The 21,833-nt window shown below is 46.8% G+C and overlaps 1 protein-coding gene across 1 annotated transcript in view; it reads right to left on the bottom strand.

The window, feature by feature from the left end:
- The window catches only part of rhbdf1b (rhomboid 5 homolog 1b (Drosophila)), a 54,541-nt gene that overhangs the window by 27,378 nt on the left and 5,330 nt on the right, over positions 1-21,833 (bottom strand). Inside the window, exons 2-3 of the mRNA XM_029685045.2 lie at positions 9,858-10,010; positions 8,835-8,974 (exon numbers count right to left, since the gene is read on the bottom strand). Coding sequence (XP_029540905.2) covers positions 8,835-8,974; positions 9,858-9,974 — 257 coding nt within the window. The 5' untranslated portion in view covers positions 9,975-10,010. The remainder of the gene's footprint in view (positions 1-8,834; positions 8,975-9,857; positions 10,011-21,833) is intronic.

Below are 21,833 nucleotides of genomic sequence, written 5' to 3' on the forward strand. Positions count from 1 at the left end.
GTGCTCTTGTAGGAAGCAACCACTCCCCCATTGCTAACTACAAATTATCTATAAATGGGCTAATAACTCAGTAACTAGCAAAGGATATGAAGAAATGTGCACACGTGGCTACATGCAGCTCTCGCTTTGATCTCAAACAATCTACTCATGACTGCTCATGCTGTAAAAACAGTCCAGTTCAAAGTGAATGGCACAGATCCAAATATGGTAATGTCCATTTGCATATAGGCCTACTGCAGCTTTGATTGGCTATGGCGCCCCAGTCTGTGTAGAGTACAGGCCTGAGTCGTGCCTGTCAGTGCAATAAATCCTACCGATGCCTTCTGCCTAAAAAAAAATATTTCATAGTTAGTTTCGTTTCGGTATGTTGCATTGAAAGGGGCAAATACTGTGTTGATTCGATCACAATTCCCACAGTAAAGGGAAACGTTGATCGTGTTAATTAACGGTGAAAACTCTACAAAGTTGAGTGAAGTTCAATCTCTTACTTCTCTGCCCAGGCTGATATATTTATTCTGCGTGGCAGTCCCTCTAAGCCGCATGGCAGTCCCGTGCACACGAGCAGCTTAGAGGGAATGGTGGTTGAGAGGGTTTAGGAGGGTTGGGGTGGTGGTGGGGGGGGGGGTAGACTGAGTGGTGGTGATTGACAGAGAGAGGCTCTCAGGGTATCAGGATACGTAAACACCACAGAAGAAGAAAACAGAGTGACACATGCAGTCCATCTTTACAGTTAAACACACTCTGTGAGATGAGGTTCTGGGAAGACTCATTTACTCTGTGGAAGGTTGTTTCTAGGAAAATAAACACCTTGATTCACTAGGTTTGTGCGTGTGTGTATGCACCGGGGTTTCCGTTAGGAAAATGTGGCGCTGGTCATTTGACCGACAACATTTTAATTTACCGGACATTTGAGAAATCTGCCAGACCCAAATGCATTGGGTTCGTAACCTGATTAAGGGCGTCCACCCACGGTGCTCAGAATGACAGAAATCACATTTAGATGATGGTAATTCATATTAACAGAACATGCAAGTGGAGGATGCAACAATGTGAGGTGCTTCTTACTGAATTCTGATGTTTAATTTGAAGATGTAAGAATAACTGGCCACATTTACTTTTCCTCAGTCAACAAGATGTGTTAGAAACAGCAACATCCCTAGCCTATGTCAATCTACTATCCCCCGTAGATTTTCTTTTAACCTATTCTATTGGTCAACTTGTCGAGGAATAGCCTATTCCAAACACTCTGGGAGTTGTGGGACGATAGATCCCAAATTCATACAACCAGTAGGCCTAGGCTACATAAAAAAAATTAAGCAATGAGTCTGATGCAACAGATCAGAATATTTATCTTAAAATGTTGATGAACTATTATTTCTTCATAGCAATGCGCACAAGGCAGTAGGCTACGCGTGAATGTTCATTCCACAATGAACATGGTTGTCAAAAGGGCACTGCACATGCAAGTGGTTTCATGTGACAGAGATGGAAATACCTGTTAGAAATGTAGAAAGAGAGGAGATCTAATAGGCTACTTTGAAGCAAGGTAAGACATGCCTCATAATACGTATTTATTTAAACATTCAGGTTTCAAATAATTACGTTTTCAAAATGCATGGCCTACTGCCTCCAGCTCATTGGTGTGTGACGCGCTGATGAAGCCTACCTTCAGTTGCCGTTTGAGGTCCTGCAGCAGCAACTTTTGCAATGTCTGACAGATTTCCTGTCCACATACTCTGTAACTCTATGCTGTATGGTGTGATACACTAGAAATACAAAAGTATGTGGACACCCCTTCAAATTAGTGGATTAGGCTATTTCAGCCACACCCGTTGCTGACAGGTGTATAAAATCGAGCACACAGCCATGCAACCTCCATAGAGAAACATTGACAGTAGAATGGCCCGTACTAAAGAGCTCAGTGACTTTCAACGTGACACCGTCAAAGCTAAAGCTTCCATGGTCAACTGTAAGTGCTGTTATTGTGAGGTGGAAACATTTAGGAGCAACAACGCCTCAACTACGAAGTGGTAGGCCACACAAGGTCACAGAACGGGATCGCCGAGTTCTGAAGCAAGTAGCACGTAAAAATCACCTGTCCTCGAACACTCACTACCGAGTTCCAAACTGCCTCTGGAAGCATCATCAGCACAATAACTGTTTGTCGGGAGCTTCATAAAATGGGCATCCATGGCCGAGCAGCCACACACAAGCCTAAGATCACCATGTGCAACACAGGAGGTTGGTGGCAACTTAATTGGGGAGGACAGGCTCGTGGTAATGGCTGGAACGGAATAGGTGGGATGGATGGTTTCCATGTGTTTGATGCCACTCCATTTGCTCCATTACGGACATTATAATGAGCCGTCCTCCCCTCAGCAGCCTCCACTGATGCGGCAATGGCACGCGTTGCCTGTCGTGGTGTAAAGCTTGCTGCCAATGGTCTCTGGAGCAGTGGAAACACATTTTCTGGAGTGATGAATCACACTTCACCATCTGGAAAGCCGACGGAGGAATCTGGGTTTGGCGGATGCCAGGAGAGCACTACCTGCCCGAATGCATAGTCAACTGTAAAGTTTAGTGTACGACGAATAATGGTCTGGGGCTGTTTTTCATGGTTCAGGCTAGGCCCCTTAGTTCCAGTGAAGGGAAATCTTAATGCTACAGCATACAATGACATTCTAAACCATTCTGTGCTTCCAACTTTGTGGCAACAGTTTGGGGAAGGTCCTTTCCTGTTTCAGCATGACAATGCCCCCGTGCACAAAGCGAGGTCCATAAGGAAATGGTTTGTCGAGATCGGCGTGGAAGAACTTGACTGGCATGTACAGAGCCATGACCTCAACCCGATCAAACACCTTTGGGATGAATTGGAACACCAACTGTGAGCCAGGCCTAATCGCCAAACACCAGTACCCGACCTCACTAACGCTCATGGCTAAATGGAAGCAAGTCCCTGCAGCAATGTACCAACATCTAGTAGAAAGCCTTCCTAGAAGAGAGGAGGCTGTTATAGCAGTATAGGGGGGACCAACTCCATATTAATGCCCATGATTTTGGAATGAGATGTTCAGGTGTCCACATACTTTTGGTAATGTAGTGTAAATAAGATACATAACGAATATACTGTAGCCTTCACACGCGCAAATTTAATTCTACAAAATTATGCAAATCTACCAATAGACCAGTCAAATGTATTTACATCAACTGGTAATTCCATAAATGAATAGAGGCTAAAAGGAATTATTTGGCAATGGGATTGTTTCTTCTTCCCCTGACAATTGGCCGGCGGAAATTTTACTTAACGGCTTTTCTATTTTTTTACAGGCCAAAAGCTGGCTATTACCGGCTAACGGAAACCCTGGTGTGCACGCTTGCGTGTCTGCATTTGAATGTGCGTGATTGTGTGTGGATGTGTGTGCGTGTCAGTCACACCCACACTAAATAACACAACAACAACTGGTTCACCAGTCTGCCAAGCGACAACGATTGAAACTACATCACCCTACATCAATAGGCTTTTTGATATCCTAAAGGTAGGGTTGGCTGGTGCACACAGTGTACTATTTCATTCACAATCATTATCTACCTCTGAAGGGGAAGCTTAGCTGACTTTTCACACACAAAGCAATAAATCTGCCACTCAAAGAAAGACAAAGATGCCAACAGAAAGTAGTGCCCTATAAGGATAGCCAATGCTACCACTTTCTCCAATCATTCTGAGACCGGCAGAGATCATAACAATCAACAGCTATTGCCAGTAGAGCCAGGAGCTTCTGGTATTATTCCACTACCAGAGACATACAGACAAAGGTCATGTGTAGCTTGGGGAGACATTTAGTGAGGGTTGAACATCCTTATTTATGTCACACTGATCCATGCATGTTCTATTCCCTTGTTCTATTACATGTACATTGGAGCACCTCACATTGTAGAAACAAGCATCCCTCAACTATGAAAAATCTAAAGATAAACAGTTCCTTTGTAAAATACTGTCAGTGATCCCTGCACAGCTGGAAATCCTCTCCTCTAATCTCCCCTCCCCTCGACCGCTCTTCTTTCCTTTCTCTCCCTCCCTCTCTTCTTTCCTTCCTCTCCCTCCCTCCCTCTCGCTCCCGCTCTTCTTTCCTCCCTCTCGCTCCCGCTCTTCTTTCCTCCCTCTCGCTCCCGCTCTTCTTTCCTCCCTCTCGCTCCCGCTCTTCTTTCCTCCCTCTCGCTCCCGCTCTTCTTTCCTCCCTCTCGCTCCCGCTCTTCTTTCCTTTCCTCCTCTCTTCTTTCCTCCCTCCGCTCTTCTTTCCTCCCTCTCGCTCCCGCTCTTCTTTCCTCCCTCTCGCTCCCGCTCTTCTTTCCTTCCCTCTCTCTTCTTTTCCTTCCTCTCGCTCCCGCTCTTCTTTTCCTTCCCTCTCGCTCCCGCTCTTCTTTCCTTCCTTCCTCTCTCTCCCGCTTCTTCCTTCCTCTCCTCCCTCTCGCTCCTTCTTTCCTTCTTCTTTCCTTCCTTCTCTCTCCTCCCTCTTCTTCTTTCCTTCCTTCCTCTCTCTCCCGCTCTTCTTTCCTTCCTTCCTCTCTCTCCCGCTCTTCTTTCCTTCCTTCCTCTCTCTCCCGCTCTTCTTTCCTTCCTCTCTCTCCCTCTCTCTCCCTCTCTTCTTTCCTTCCTTCCTCTCCCTCCCGCTCTTCTTTCCTTCCTTCCTCTCCCTCCCTCTCTTCTTTCCTTCCTTCCTCTCTCTCCCTCTCTTCTTTCCTTCCTTCCTGTCGCTCCCGCTCTTCTTTCCTTCCTTCCTTTCTCCCTCCCTCCCGCTCTTCTCTTCTTCCTTCCTTCCTTCTTTCCTCCCTCCGCTCCGCTCTTCTTTCCTCCCTCTCGCTCCCGCTCTCTTCCTCCTTCCTTCCTTCCTCCCTCTCTCCCTCTCTTCTTTCCTTCCTTCCTCTCGCTCCCGCTCTTCTTTCCTTCCTTCCTCTCTCTCCCTCTCTTCTTTCCTTCCTTCCTCTCCCTCCCTCTCTTCTTTCCTTCCTTCCTCTCTCTCCCGCTCTTCTTTCCTTCCTTCCTCTCTCTCCCGCTCTTCTTTCCTTCCTTCCTCTCTCTCCCTCTCTTCTTTCCTTCCTTCCTCTCTCTCCCGCTCTTCTTTCCTTCCTTCCTCTCCCTCCCTCTCTTCTTTCCTTCTTCTCTTCCTTCCTTTCTCCTTCCTCCCGCTCTTCTTTCCTTCCTTCCTCTCTCCCTCTCTTTCTTTTCCTTCCTCTCGCTTTCCTTCCTTCCTCTTCTTTCTTCTTTCCTCCTTCTCTCTCCCGCTCCCGCTCTTCTTTTTCCTTCCTTCCCTCTCTCTTTCTCCCTCTCTTCTTTCCTTCCTTCCTCTCTCTCCCGCTCTTCTTTCCTTCCTTCCTCTCTCTCCCGCTCTTCTTTCCTTCCTTCCTCTCTCTCCCGCTCTTCTTTCCTTCCTCTCTCTCCCTCTCTTCTTTCCTTCCTCTCGCTCCCGCTCTTCTTTCCTCCCTCTCGCTCCCGCTCTTCTTTCCTTTCTCTCTCTCCCTCTCTTCTTTCCTGTTCCCCAACTCCTTCCCTCCCTCCTCTTCCTTCCCACATGTTCCTCTACCCAGATCCACACTGTCTTACCTGTCCAGACATTCCCATGCCCCCTTCCCCCAAAGTCCTCTTACCTGTCCAGACATTCCCATCTTTCCCCCCTCAAAGTCCTCTTACCTATCCAGACATTCCCATGTCCCCCCCAAAGTCCTCTTACCTGTCCAGACATTCCCATGTTGCCCCCCCCCAAAGTCCTCTTACCTGTCCAGACATTCCCATGTTGTTGTCCCCCCAAAGTCCTCTTACCTGTCCAGACATTCCCATGTTGTCCCCCAAAGTCCTCTTACCTGTCCCCCCCAAAGGCCTCTTACCTGTCCAGTCCATCCCAGTCCCAGGAAGCAGGTAAGGTCATGCCTCTGGCTCACACAGAGCTACAGCAGCCTGGATCCACAACCACATAATGTCCTGGTCTCACCCCTAACTCCTGTCCAACGTCTGACCCCAAGTCACCCTCTGGTTCACAGCTGGTGAGAATAATTGAAGGTCCGTTGAGGCTGAGAGCTGCAATACATCCACTGGGTGCTGATGTGAAATGTACTTCCATTCAGTAGTATGTTCTTCCCAGAGAGGGGGTCAATCAAACGGCCTGGCCAAGTTGATGTTTCTCAGACCAGCGGATCACACTAGGAGAACGTGTCGTCTAGAAGCTGGCTGAACTCCAGTGTGACTCCGAAATAATTGTCTTTCTCCTGCAGCACTATGATCCGTCTACTGTGCTTGGAAATAGAATCCAACAGACTTTTAATTCAACAGAAGATTTGCTCTCTGAACTTGAGACAATCTTGACGCAGTGTGATATTCTAGTCTGTATCTATTACAGGGATTTGCTGTCTTCAGTTCCATAACCTCCAGGCTATGATCTGTGATCCGTCTACTGTGCTTGGAAGAATTGAGTATCCAGTTTTCCTCAAAACGGTCTTCTCTCTCCAAGATTCCTTTTAATTCAACAGAAGACTGTCTCTCTGAACTTGAGGTTGTGAAATCTTTCCGCCTGTATCTCCATGAATCCTCTCTAGCTGCCTGATCCTCAGTGGGAATGGACAACGGCTCTACATATCTGGTCTCTGTGAATCTCTGTTCTCACCTCCCTAACACACTTAGTTCTACAAGCCTATCCCTCTTTTCTCTCTCTCTCTCTCTCTCTCTCTCTCTCTCTCAGCCCTCTCTTTCTATTAACCCCTCCTCTCTCCCTTTTTCTCTGCCCCCCCCCCTGTTTGGGGAGTTTGTGTAAATTGGCCAACGCTCCCACTAACATACCAGCACTTCCCAGGAAGAGAGAGATTAGAAGGAGAGAAAAAACAAGGTAGGTTGTACATATCAGGCGGTGGAGGGAGTGTGTGGGACCTGTCTCAACAAGAGAGAGAGAGAGAGAGAGAGAGAGAGAGAGAGAGGGAGAGAGGATGAGAGAGACAAAGGGAGAGAGAGAGGGAGAACAGAAGAGGGAGGGAGGGGAGAGAGAGAGAGAGAACCGAAGAGGGAGGAAGGGGAGAGAGAGAGAGAACCAAAGAGGGAGGGAAGGAGGGAGAGAGAGAGAGAGAGAGAGAGAGAGAGAGAGAGAGAGAGAGAGAGAGAGAGAGACAGAAGAGGGAGAGGACAGAGAGAGGGAGGGAGAGGGAGAGAGAGAGAGAGAGAGAGGGAGAACAGAAGAGGGAGGGAGGGAGAGAGAGAACCGAAGAGGTAGGGAGAGAGAGAGAGAGAGAGAGAGAGAGAGAGAACAGAAGAGGGAGGGAGAAGAGGGAGGGAGGGAGGGAGGGAGGGGAGGGAGGGAGGGAGAGAGAGAATGAGGAAGAGAGAGAGAGAGAGAGAGAGAGAGAGAGAGAGAGAGAAAGAAAGAGGGGGTGGAGAGAGAAAGAAAGAAAGAAAGAATGCACACAAGGTTGACGCAGCAAAGTCATGAACCCCTTGCATGAGCATAAGGAAACTACCTTAGTGTGAGGTGTGAAAAAGGTTAACTAATGCCTTTCGCTCAGCAAGCTAGCAGTGTGTAACAGACACACTGCTAACACGGGGGTTCAAACTCAGTCAGTCACATACTGTATCATCATGTCTATGAATATAACTCCATAGGTGTGACAATAGCTGTCAATAGAAAGTTAGCATTGCTGACATTCCTGTCCCTCTCACAGGCCTTAGCCTGCCAGTACAAGTGCCCCCTCAGTGTGCTACTGTGATGCTATTGATAGAGTCCTACTGGAGCCAACTGGACCACACACACACACCGTGGTTCCACCTTTCGAATGCGAAGGTTCAGGCAGGCCTTTGAAGAGGTAGCTGTCTTTGGTGTTGGTCCACTGTCACACAATGAGCTGAACACACAAGCCAGCTACATGGCGCTCCGATGGATTCACAGTGGCCTTGATGTGGGAGGCCAGGTAGCTACTCTTTATGAGTCATTGTGTGTGTGTGTGTGAGTGTGTGTCTGTATAAGGGGTGGTGGGTGGAACGTGTGAATGCATCCTCTATGCGTCATGGAACACAGTCAAAAACATGAAAACATAACACACAGCAGATGTGGTCCCTGCGTGTTGCTCTGACGATTCATCCTTAAACACATGATTTGGTGAGCGAATTGCTGGAAATTTGCGTTATATCTTCAGGGGATTCTTACATTGTCGTAGTGAGGATTCTTACATTGTCGCAGTGAAGATTCTTACATTGTCGTAGTGAGGATTCTTACATTGTCGCAGTGAGGATTCTTACATTATCGTAGTGAGGATTCTTACATTGTCGTATTGACACATTATCTTAATCTGTTCCTTCTCTCTCTTCCCTTGTTCCTTCTTTCATCCTTCTCTCTCTTCATATCCCTCCTCATCCCCTCCCCCCTCTCTCACTCTTACTTGATGATTTGTTTGGGGATGGACGAGCGGCGGCGGGTGACCAGTTTGGGGACACAGGAGCGCCTGCGCAGCACAGACACCCGTCGGGGGCCCCTCTGGCCCTTAGGAGGGACCGTGTTGACCCGCTTGAAATGCACCCTCTTCTCACTACACACATACACACACCAGACCGAGGAAAGCCGGGGAGGCAGGTAGGCAGATGGGGAAGGAGAAGGAAGAGACACCAAGAGAAAGGAGAGAGATTGGGAAATAAAGGAGAGGAGTAAAACGGGAAATGAAAAGAGTATAAGTTCAGATCAGCTGGAAAAGAGTAAGAGTCAGTTGGTAAAAGTTAGTGTTATTTAGAAAAGATATTCAGGGAATGCAGAAGCAAGTAGAGTGGAAGGTGTGTTGTGTGATACACGTGTGCGTGTGTGTGGTCTCACCTCTTGATGGTCTGTGTGATGGAGGACTGGCACTGCAAGGGGGGTTGGAGATAGTTGCTGGGGTCAAAGGTTGCGATGCCTGATTGTATGTTCTCGCCAGGCATGCTCACACTACGCAGGAACCCCTGCCTCTTCACCGGCTGTGACACACACCAGACAACAAGAAGACATTGCACCTCAACAGCTGAGTGGACTTACTGTAGCTGGTCTCTATTGTACGCTTGTATTGAATCTGTATTGAACTAGGCCAGATTACAGCAACTGTACATGTATGTATGAATGTGTGTGGGGTGTGTGTTCTACCTGTGTGTGTGTGTGTGTGTGTGTGTGTGTGTGTGTGTGTGTGTGTGTGTGTGTGTGTGTGTGTGTGTGTGTGTGTGTGTACTTTCCTTGTGGGGACCTGTTGGTAGTAAAACAAGGAAAGCATTCTGCTGGTCCCCAGAAGGAAATAGGCTTTTTTAGGTTTAGGGTTACAATTAGGTTTAGGGGTTAGAGTTAGGAGTTAGGGTTAGGAGTTAGGAGTTAGGGTTAGAGTTAGGAGTTAGGAGTTAGGGTTAGGAGTTAGGATTAGGAGTTAGGGTTAGGAGTTAGGGTTAGGAGTTAGGAGTTAGGAGTTAGGAGTTAGGGTTAGGAGTTAGGGTTAGGAGTTAGGAGTTAGGAGTTAGGAGTTAGGGTTAGGAGTTAGAGTTAGGGTTAGGAGTTAGGGTTAGGAGTTAGGGTTAGAGTTAGAGTTAGGGTTAGGAGATAGGGTTAGGAGATAGGGTTAGGAGATAGGGTTAGGGTTTAGGGTTAGGGGTTAGGGTTAGGAGTTAGGGTTAGGAGTTAGGGTTAGGAGTTAGGGGGGTTAGGGTTAGGGTTAGGAGTTAGTTTTAGGGTTTGGTTAAGGGTAAAATAGGGGTTAGGAAAATTTGATTTTGAATGGGAATCAATTGTTTGGTCCCCACAAGTATAGTAAAACAAACGTGTGTGTGTGTGTGTGTGTGTGTGTGTGAGTGTGCGAGCGAGAGAGATGTGTCATCATACCTGTATGAATGTTGAGGGCTCATCCAGGGACAGCTGTGGGGGGATGTCCACTCTGAGCCATGGAGGTTTCTTCCTCTGCAGACTGCTGCTCTCCTGGGGCTGGCCTGGCTCAGCCATGCTCTCTACCGCCCCCTACCGTGCTACGCCTGCCAGCTGGAGACACAGGGAGAGAAGGAGAGATGTGAGACAGAAGTTCAGAACACACACACACACACATTGCAGCCGTATTACAGATAAACCCAGTGATCTGACTCAGAGCAGAGCACATGAAGCAGCTTTTTGGAGTAATTTTCATTATTGGAAGTTGGCTGATCCTAATGCAGGTGATGCTGCCAGCCAGTCTAACACAAACAGACAACGTGCCCTCCAAACTGGACACACCCTGCCCTGTGTCCACTGTCTGTCTGCCCATCTGGACACAGCCTGCCCTGTGTCCACTGTCTGTCTGTCTGCCCATCTGGACACAGCCTGCCCTGTGTCCACTGTCTGTCTGTCTGCCCATCTGGACACAGCCTGCCCTGTGTCCACTGTCTGTCTGTCTGTCCATCTGGACACAGCCTGCCCTGTGTCCACTGTCTGTCTGCCCATCTGGACACACCCTGCCCTGTGTCCACTGTCTGTCTGCCCATCTGGACACAGCCTGCCCTGTGTCCACTGTCTGTCTGCCCATCTGGACACAGCCTGCCCTGTGTCCACTGTCTGTCTGCCCATCTGGACACAGCCTGCCCTGTGTCCACTGTCTGTCTGTCTGCCCATCTGGACACAGCCTGCCCTGTGTCCACTGTCGGTCTGCCCATCTGGACACAGCCTGCCCTGTGTCCACTGTCTGTCTGCCCATCTGGACACAGCCTGCCCTGTGTCCACTGTCTGTCTGTCTGCCCATCTGGACACAGCCTGCCCTGTGTCCACTGTCTGTCTGTCTGCCCATCTGGACACAGCCTGCCCTGTGTCCACTGTCTGTCTGTCTGCCCATCTGGACACAGCCTGCCCTGTGTCCACTGTCTGTCTGTCTGCCCATCTGGACACAGCCTGCCCTGTGTCCACTGTCTGTCTGTCTGCCCATCTGGACACAGCCTGCCTTGTGTCCACTGTCTGTCTGTCTGCCCATCTGGACACAGCCTGCCCTGTGTCCACTGTCTGTCTGCCCATCTGGACACAGCCTGCCCTGTGTCCACTGTCTGTCTGCCCATCTGGACACAGCCTGCCCTGTGTCCACTGTCTGTCTGCCCATCCAGCCTGCCCTGTCCACTGTCTGTCTGCCCATCTGGACACAGCCTGCCCTGTGTCCACTGTCTGTCTGTCTGCCCATCTGGACACAGCCTGCCCTGTGTCCACTGTGTCCATCTGGACACAGCCTGCCCTGTGTCCACTGTCTGTCTTCCCATCTGGACACAGCCTGTGTCCACTGTCTGTCTGTCCATCTGGACACAGCCTGCCCTGTGTCCACTGTCTGTCTGTCTGCCCATCTGGACACAGCCTGCCCTGTGTCCACTGTCTGTCTGTCTGCCCATCTGGACACAGCCTGCCCTGTGTCCACTGTCTGTCTGTCTGCCCTTCTGGACACAGCCTGCCCTGTGTCCACTGTCTGTCTGCCCATCTGGACACAGCCTGCCCTGTGTCCACTGTCTGTCTGCCCATCTGGACACAGCCTGCCCTGTGTCCACTGTCTGTCTGTCTGCCCATCTGGACACAGCCTGCCCTGTGTCCACTGTCTGTCTGTCTGCCCATCTGGACACAGCCTGCCCTGTGTCCACTGTCTGTCTGCCCATCTGGACACAGCCTGCCCTGTGTCCACTGTCTGTCTGCCCATCTGGACACAGCCTGCCCTGTGTCCACTGTCTGTCTGCCCATCTGGACACAGCCTGCCCTGTGTCCACTGTCTGTCTGCCCATCTGGACACAGCCTGCCCTGTGTCCACTGTCTGTCTGCCCATCTGGACACAGCCTGCCCTGTATCCACTGTCTGCGGGTGTAGCGAAATGCTTATATCAAAGCAGACCTATGATTTCCATGGACTGTGTGTTTTTTAAAGACTTTGTACTAGTATATTTTCCCACAAGGGGGCGTTGATTGCCTCAAAGACTTCTCCTCATCCAACCCCACTCAATGTTGTACTTTATTTATTTATTTATTTAAAATAAGGCAAGTCAGTTAAGAACAAATTCTTATTTACCATGACGACCTACCCCGACCCAACCCTAACCCGGACGACGCTGCACGCCACACTATGGGACTCCCAATTATGGCCGGTTGTGATACAGCCTGGAATCGAACCAGGGTCTGTAGTGACACCTCTAGCACCGAGATGCAGTACCCCGAGTACTTACACTACGTCTTTGAACTCAGCCACCCCTGAGGATGTTCACACACACACACACACACACACACACACACACACACACACACACACACACACACACACACACGTCAGCACCAGAACCACTGCATCAAAGGAACAGCCTGACTCAATCCCAGTATACTTAGGGGCTCCACTCCACACATACAAACATACACTACTAAGGAATCCTGTGGATAGAAGAACCACAGAGAGTCGTTGATTGGTATACTGTACACATACAGTAGCACACCCACTGAGTCAAACCTAAACCCACACTGTCTACAGACAAGCAGGGCTTCCTCACTGAAGCAGTTGACTAATAGATTGTTTGCCATGTGTCAAGAGCTAAGATATGATATTTGATGTAAGCAAACTTGTATCCACATAATCCTTCATCCATTCAGCAGGGTGGTCTTGGCTGATCAACAGGAGGCCGTAAAGCATTGAGGCTGTCCTATGTCTGTGTGGTGACAATGTGAGATCTAACTATGATCTGGAAAAGAAGTCCTAGAGCCACAGCCAATGTTAAATAAGAGTTAAACATGAGATGATCATGAAAAGGACATCTGAATGCAGCATCTGTAAGACTGAACAGACAACCACCATTTAAGGAGATATCAGATGTGGATGGTTTTGAGGTCCATTTAGAAATATTTCTCAGAAGGGAAATTACAGTCGTTGGTCTTGCCATGAAATCATTAACAGAACAATCGTCTATTATATCATCACTGATTCTTGGGGCTTGAGACTCACTGAAGCCAAGTCCAACAAGCGGTGTGCTATTCAATACCAGCAGCGACACACTAGCCAGCCAGGCAGTCAGAGTGGGTGTGTTTCCAAACCCAAGGGAATGGAGTTTACGGTAAGAATTCAGAGAAAAGCAGCACATAAAGAGTTATCCCTCAGCTGGCTGTGTTCTGAAGGTCATTCTGTGGCGGGTTCTAGAACCCTGTGTGCTCCTTCAGAGACAGAGAGAGTAAACACACTCCTACAAATAGCATCTCACCAGAACAATATGACCATATCCTATGGCCGCACACAAGCACGCACATACACAAGCACACGAACGCTAACATATGCACACACACAGTTGCACGTACGCACACAAACTGCGGTTAAGGCCTAAGTCAGAAGTTAGCAGTACGAGAGGTCAAATGAAAATAACGAAAACACTCCCTTTTTCTCTCATCCCCTTTTGACGCAAAACAGCAATCAACACACATTACACATTGTTTCTATTCCATGATCCCTCTATCCCTCTTCCACCCGGTCAGTTTTCTCCATCTGTGTGTGTGTGCGTGTGCGTGTGTGTGTGTGTGACAAGCAGATTAAGGTCCAACGGACAGGCTTTAATCCTGCAGTAGACCACGTGATAATACGCCTCCTCCTGTCCGTCAGCAGGAGATCGGGACATGGATTGGACAGGTGGTAAACATAAAGAATGTCCAGGAAGTCACCCTGCACCAAGAGTCAAAAGGAACTGAATGGAAATTAGTTATCACTGAATGAAACTGAATGAATGTGTTTGAATGGATTTGCTCTTGTGTTATGCAAGTGCTGATTTCACTACTTACAAAAGAATAATAATGAACCTTTATTTAACTAGGCCAGTCAGTTAAGAACAAATTCTCACTTACAATGACGGCCCACAAAATACTGTAAACTACAGTATATGGATGGATTTGGAGAAGCAGCTGGATCTTTTCCTACAGTTACGCTGCCCAATATCAACTACTTAGGCCTGTTTTGCATTCAGGGACATTTCTTCCAGACGCATCTTGCTGAAATTAAACAGAATGTCACATTGCATAAAAGAGTTGTCCAAACATTGTCCTCTCCTACCCTCCTTGCTGTGCTCATGGAAAGAGCTTTGCACCGGACAGTACTGGGGTTGAACTGAGCTCAAGTTACTCCTCATTGTGTCTGTTTCAATAGCCTTGCACTTTCCAAACCAATCTTTCTCCTACTCTCTCTCTCTCTCTCTCTTTCTGTCTCTCTCCCCATCTTTCCTTCCTTTTCTCTTCATCTCTTTTTCTACCTCTCTCATTTCAACCTTCCTTGCTCGAGTACAGAAATGCCAAGCTGTATTTGACATTATAATTGACACTTCCTTCACCGACAGTGTTATCCTGCGTCTCAAAATAGCTTCTTTTTTTTAATGCGAAACAATCACTCGATATAGAACTCAGGATAAGGTCAGTTTAACCCTACAGAGCCCAATACCACCGCTTCTCATTTCAGCTTGACAGAGTATTGTAGAGGAGCGCTGCATTTTATGCTTTATGCCCCATGGACAAAGCAATGGGCCTGATATCATCTCAGTTCAAAAAGTGATGATATTTATTCTCTTGTGTCATGTAAATGGACTCGTGTGTTATGAATCTTTGGCTGAAATCAATATTTGATGTGTTGGAAAAATCGAACCCCAGCGAACCCGCCATCTGCTCTTAGATAAGTCCTAGTCATGTCCCCCCCCCCCCCCCCCCCCCGTGACATCATCAGAGGTCTGTGTAGTGGGTTTGATCTGTGCCAGATGTTACAGTCATATCTCTTTGTGTGTGTGTGTTCTCCAGCGATGGATGACCTCATTTTGTTGCTTCCTTTCTGCAGAGTGGTGCTGTGTTGTGTTTGTTGTGTTGTGTTCCTCTTCCGGTGCCTTACCCTCGCTTTGTTTGACTACAGCACACGTTCAGGCCATCTGCAAAAAACACATCTACCTAACAACAGTGAGTATAACAGAGAAAACAGACATGGAATGCACAATAAAAGTATGACCTACAGCAGGGATGGGCTGCTTTGAAAAAACACCACTACCTTGCGAGCAAAACATTTTAGCGCCCCCCCAAGTGACAGCGAAAATCATTTTAAAGTTAATTTCCTGCAATTCTGCACATTTTGCCATGGGGCGGAGAGAAAATGTTGCCATGGGACGGAGAGAAAATGTTGCCATGGGGCGGAGAGAAGAGTTTGCAATTTTCTAACACATTTCCTGCAATTCTATATACATTTTGTCATAGGGTGGAGGCAAATGTTCGTCATTTTTAATATGATAGCTGATGATCAATTGGTCATTCGACCACGCTAACTACAAGTTTAGATAGCTGGCCGCTAGACTCACTGACCAATAAATAAATAGAATAGCTGAAATGGCACCTTGTGTATTCTAACTCTCAACAGTAAGTTGAGACCCTGACTTAATTGGTCCGCGGGAATACAAAAGGGCTGCCGTGGGCCGCAGGTGGCCAGTTGCCCATCCCTGACCTACAGTAATGAAGAGGGCACAGAAAGTGCCAATGAGTATTTGTAGTTCATCTCCTTATTATATTGGAAAGAGAACTTCAAACAAGAGGTCACATTTTAGTTTGACTCCACTAAGGTTTACCTACATTTTGGACTAACTGTTCCATAAACCGCCCACACCGTCATCATCCCCAGCAGAACAAAACCAAGCCAAAATATCATCTGATAAAGAGAAAATACAGTAATCTTTTTTGTATTCCAACTCATTCTACTATTGACATATGTCACCAAGTTTAATCTGGTATTACGGGTCCATTCTATTTGCCTCAACCCTCAGACCCAGTGGTCAACCAGGAAACAAGGGGATGTATAAGCTTTTGACTAAAGACTTCCTCTCTTTTTTCATAAAGCCCAATCCTGACGTAAATGTATATGCATAACTCGAATTTAAAACCAAATCCCTTGCACATCAATACAAGATTTATGAGAACGGCTGTTGTGTGCATTCCTCAAGTTAAGATCCGGTCTATAATGCATTATGCATCGCTAGGGAAGTAGAGGTAGAATCAAAGTCCTCTACTGCACAAACCACCACCAAGCTAGCACAGATCATTCTCAACCTTTATTTGACCAGGGTAAGTTAACCATACCAGAAGTCCTGTGGTAGTGGTGCCCTTGATAGTCATGGCGCACCGCATGGTTGGCTCGACACTCTGTGGTGCACATGCTCGGAAATACCTCACATTCCTCCTGAGAGACCAGGCCGTTCCACATATTTTATCCCACTCAGTTCTGTTTCTGGTGAACCGTGATGGAGTGGCATGGCTGTACAGCTACAAAACCAAAACCACTCTGCCAGCCTGATTCAGCCACGAGGCTTTCGGGAAACTCACCCCCTAGGACTCTGTTATTGAGCCATAACAATGAAAATGCAGGCGTAGCAAAATACCAGCTGTTTTCACAATAAGAGTTCTCAGTAGTCCAATAGAGGATATTCACACGCATAAATTAAGCCCTCAAACATCAACAGTTTCAGGCATTCATTGTCCTGGGCTGGTTTAATACTGTATGTCAAAATCACAGAAGTGTAAAGGCTTGCTATGCTGAACCCCCGAATTCGACAAACCGAAACGGTCTCACTAGTTACAAGGTTGAATCTTTCAAGACCATTTACAGTGAATGCGGGTTTTCCTTTGATCCTAAAAAAGTGCACACCAGGCATTTATATACAGTAGTAAACACTTTGTATACAGGATTGCAGGAGGATTCCAGCCCAGCTGGAGCTCCGAATGTCACTCTGACAGCATGTGTAAGAGGCTGGTTATCAGCCAAGCTCTCAGTCCCTCAGGGGATCACCAAGCCGTGAAAAAGGAAGGAGAGGAAGGAGGAGAGGAGAGAACATGAACAGGAGGAGAAGACATACAAAGGGGGTGGGGGGGAGAAAAACACATGACACATTGAAGAAGAAGAAAAGAGAGAAGAAAGAGAGGTAAAAGAAAGAAGGAAGAAGAAAGAGAAGCGCGGTGGTAATTCTACTGGGACCCACCATCCCTCCCTCCAGAGCCCTCGGACTCCCTGGCCATGGGCCTCTTCCCCTGGATAACTCACAGACTTCAGTGGGTCTATCTATCCGTTGACATCATTTCCATTGCATACGCTATCGTAGCTGTAGACTTCTAGTCATTGCCAGAATATTGCAGTATCCCCTTAACTCAGTTAGTTTCTGAGTTAAAGTGTCACGACTCTCGTGGGTTGAAGAAGGAGACCAAGGTGCAGCGTTGTAGGCGTTCATGATATTTAATAAACCGAACACCACAACAATGTAGAAAAACGAAAGCGCACAGTTCTGTCAGGCAGCTAAACATAAAATAACTACACACGAAACACAGGTGGGAAAAAGGCTGCCTAAGTATGATTCCCAATCAGAGACAACGATAGACATCTGTCCCTGATTGAGAACCATACCCGGCCAAAACATAGAAATAAAGAAACTAGAATGCCCACCCTAGTCACACCCTGGCCTAACCAAAATAGAGAATAAAAGCCTCTCTATGGCCAAAGAAAAGCCCACACAAGGCACTGCTTTATTCCTGCACTAACATGATTATGTCAGGTCTGCTTCTAAATCAAGCTTATTGAGATAACATTCACTCAATTTGCATACCTTAGAAATATAAATGACTGTTCAAAGTTTATGAAGATATCTCAGAAATAATGTAAACAAAAAAATATATATATAAAAAAATCCTATAGTGAAAACTCACTGCAGTTCCAACATTTCCAATATCTTATCACAGCATATTTGACTGCCAGGAAACCTTGAAATAAAAAGTTACAATTCTCCCCAATATCATACCAAGTTACTTCAAAAGCCTGAGCAGAAGGCACAGCAGAAGGCATAGCCTGGTTCCCGTCTGTCAGTTTGTCATTTTTAAACAGTGAGTTGACAACAGAGACCCAGAATGAGAGGGAAAGAGTGAGCGGCAGGGAGGAAATAGCCAGACCTACCACAAAGCGGTCCCTCGGGGGAGAGGAGAGAATACAGACACAGTTAGGAGTCTGAGGGTTGGTCTCTTCTCCAACTGGCACTGAACAAACTGCCTGGGAAAATAAACACTATTCCGCTGTCACCACTACCCACTCCAGTCAGTCGGCAGACTAAGGGCTCAAATGCATGGCACACTTTTCCATATAGTGCACTACCGTGATGTGGCTTCACATATCACAGTCTCAAGCCAACAGTCCTATCACCTGACAACAAAATGTCATCCAATACCATAAAGACTGTGTGGAACAAGCTCAGAATGGATTGGGAGTCGGTATTCCAATTCTGCTTCATTCCATTCCGGAATGGAACTCTGAGAGCTGTTTGCCTATCAGAAACACGCCAGAGGTAACGGCCCATAGTGTCCATTAAGCAAAGAGGGAATTATGAAGCATTAGCTGCAGTTTCATAGGGGTACACATCCACTGAGAGCACTGTCTCTAAGCTGCTATAAGCTTCATGGAGCCCACTGACTAATGACGGTGTGAATCAATTCCTACATTACGTTGGTTCGCTATGATGCAGCGGGAAGGATCCACCTGTAACTCAACCTGAAGGAGACACAACTCCACTGACCTTTCACCACTTCATGACATGGTGTAATATTTGTAATATGACATGGTTCAAATGGACTCCGGCTGCTGCCTGGTCTACCTTCTACACTCACGTTACACTGTAAATGACAGTTACAACGGCGGGAAATCTGCTCCCATCCTCCAGTTCACAATGCTGTTTTTGATACTGATACCCAGCGGCTAGTGCTTGACTAATATGCAGTGAGACTGGAGGAGACTTGGGGGCCCAACACACATTTCAGAGGACACGCAGTTGCAGTTTTACGAGTTCAATGAATCTATCACGAACTAATACATCTATTAATAAACTCCTAAAAGCCCAACACAGACATTCACCAGGCCATTCCAATGTCACTTTATTTTTCCGCTGGAAAATGTGCCCCATGTGCCATGGATATTTAGCCTGTACACTGGGGATCAAATCAAATCAAATTTTATTTGTCACATACACATGTTTAAAGTGTTAATGCTGAGTGTAGCGAAATGCTTGTGCTTCTAGTTCCGACAAGCAGTGATAACCAACACTGTATTCTCCTCAACCTGGGGGTCATTGTGTCAAAGGCACCAACGGCTTTCTGATGTCTGCTGGGAATGTGATAGATGACAGATCTATAGATGACACAGTCCCATAGTTAATAACAAAGACAGAAAGAGGGATAGGGAGAGAGAGAGAGAGAGAGAGAGAGAGAGAGAGAGAGAGAGAGAGAGAGAGAGAGAGAGAGGGAGAGAGAGAGAGCCAATCTCTTTATGGAAGACTCCTTTGTCTCAGCTAGCTGGTGGAAGTGAAGACCATTGTCACAGTCAATGTGTGGCCTTTAGTCTGCTCTGATGAATAGAGCTCTTATGGACCATCCACATGCTGTGACTTAGACATAACAGCTTCCTCTGTTGGCTCGCACTGGATAAAAACATCTAATGGTAATTGCGCACAGATGCTGCATTGGAGAAAAGAGGGTGGAGAGGGAGAAAACTGACACTGAAAAGAATATTTAGAGAGGAGAATGAAGAATGTCATAATTGTGGCTGCTTTGAAATGGAGCACTCAGTCTGGAGTCACCATGAATAACTTTGGCCTTTGTGACAGCACTGACATCATCCATGTTAATTGACATCAATGAAAGATGTGACTAGAATTTGGTGAAGCATTTTCCATTCAACCACTCAAGTTTGGTGAGATTTTTATGGGGGATTCTAGCCTCCATTACACACCTACATTTACATGTATTTTCTCTCTGCAAAATCCACATCTTAGCCAAAATATAACCCTATCCCCAACCTACAGCAATCTCCCTAAATGAAACATATCTATCTATCTATCTATCTATCTATCTACTCTTCCCATCCCACTGCTGTTGCCCCCAGCCTCCATAGCAGTAGATCCCAGATCATCACTGAGGATCATCTCAGATCACATCCCAGATCATCATCACTGAGGATCATCTCAGATCACATCCCAGATCATCATCACTGAGGATCATCTCAGATCACATCCCAGATCATCATCACTGAGGATCATCTCAGATCACATCCCAGATCATCATCACTGAGGATCATCTCAGATCACATCCCAGATCATCATCATGGAGGATCATCTCAGATCACATCTTGGAGGACCATCTCAGATCACATCGCAGATCACATCTTGGTCATGTCATACTGTGGGAAGCCCACACAAACAGCAACCACCACAAATGGTTTTACAGCAACAATCCCAGTAAATGCCAGTGCTGTCATATTCCTATCATCTGATGGAAAAGCCAATCTCCCTTCACAGAGGGAAGGGTGTAAGAAGTGCGTACCTCTGGGTGTACTGGCTAAGGTGTTGGACTGACAATTGCAGAGAGTTGCAAAATCCCGGCCGGGTTACCAATTCACTGAAATCTCCGAGCAACACTTTCCTTGAACCTTCTAATATAAAGCATACTACATCATGTTGTTATGATAATGTCAACATAAAGTCTTACCAGCAGGGATGGGGTCGACTCCATTTCAAATCATTCCCAACCAAAAATACGAATAGGAAAAATGATCTTTAAAATGTGTGCTTTTTCAATCTCCTGAATTGACAGGATTAAAATGGAACTGAACCTAACCAGTATCGTCACATGGAGCCAGGTGAGATGACAATACAGGTGAGGACACAGTAGACTGATATTGACTTACTACTACTACTACTGAAAGGTCACTGGTTCGAATCCCAGGGCAGACAAGGTGAAAAATCTATTGCTGTGCCCTTGAGCAAGGCACTTAACCCCAATTGCTCCCTGTCCGTGTCTTAGGGGAAGTTGGAATATGCAAAAAAAAAAACATTTCTATGGACAAATATAAGCACCGCCCAAATTACTACTGGCTACTACTAATGCTGCTACTACAGCAGCAGCTTCACTGGTGACAGGTCAGGATGGCACCACAGCATCAGCCTTGATATAAACATGATAAATACCATCACTGATTTGATTTACTGCCTACTGTGCCTAGCAGAAAACATGCCCTGACACGCTTCCCATGTGTGTGTGTGTGTGTGTGTGTGTGTGTGTGTGTGTGTGTGTGTGTGTGTGTGTGTGTGTGTAGGGGGATTGAAGTTGACGCTGTAATTAGAAAAGGGGACACAGCAATATGTAACAGAGCAAGGAAAAGGTTAGATGGATATCTACTCTCTCTCTCTATCTACTCTCTCTCTCCCCCCACCTCTGTCTTTCTCCATCACGCTACCTCTCTCTCTCTCTGTAGTATAATAAACAACATGTGAGCATGTTTCACTACCAAGCCACACCCTTCATAATGCGTTCACACTTTTCATAACTGATTCCAAAGTACTGCTGCTGTAAAGAGGAATTCGGAAGCTGTTGTGTCATTCACTGGAATTTCCCTCCAGGGAACCATTGGATTTCATGCCCTTCAATCTGTTGGTGCATGCAGGATAGGCCCTAGTCCAGTGTAAGACCAGTGTGTTATGTTTCTAGCTAAGTATCGTGTTGGAAAAAAAGGCATATCCCATCTGTTGTCAACTAATCATGTTGACAACAGAAACAGCACGGGTTTGGGATGTCTCAAACCCCCAGCACTCTATCGACCAGCTTTTATAGAGGAACATCGTTGTAATAAGAAATGTACCCATACGTAATGCACCATGTAACACCATACGTAATGCACCATGTAACACCATACGTAATGCACCATGTAACACCATACGTAATGCACCATGTAACACCATACGTAATGCACCATGTAACGCCATACGTAATGCACCATGTAACACCATATGTAATGCACCATGTA

Source organism: Oncorhynchus nerka, linkage group LG16 (genome assembly GCF_034236695.1).
Source record: "Oncorhynchus nerka isolate Pitt River linkage group LG16, Oner_Uvic_2.0, whole genome shotgun sequence".
In the NCBI taxonomy this organism is placed as follows: Eukaryota; Metazoa; Chordata; class Actinopteri; order Salmoniformes; family Salmonidae; genus Oncorhynchus; species Oncorhynchus nerka.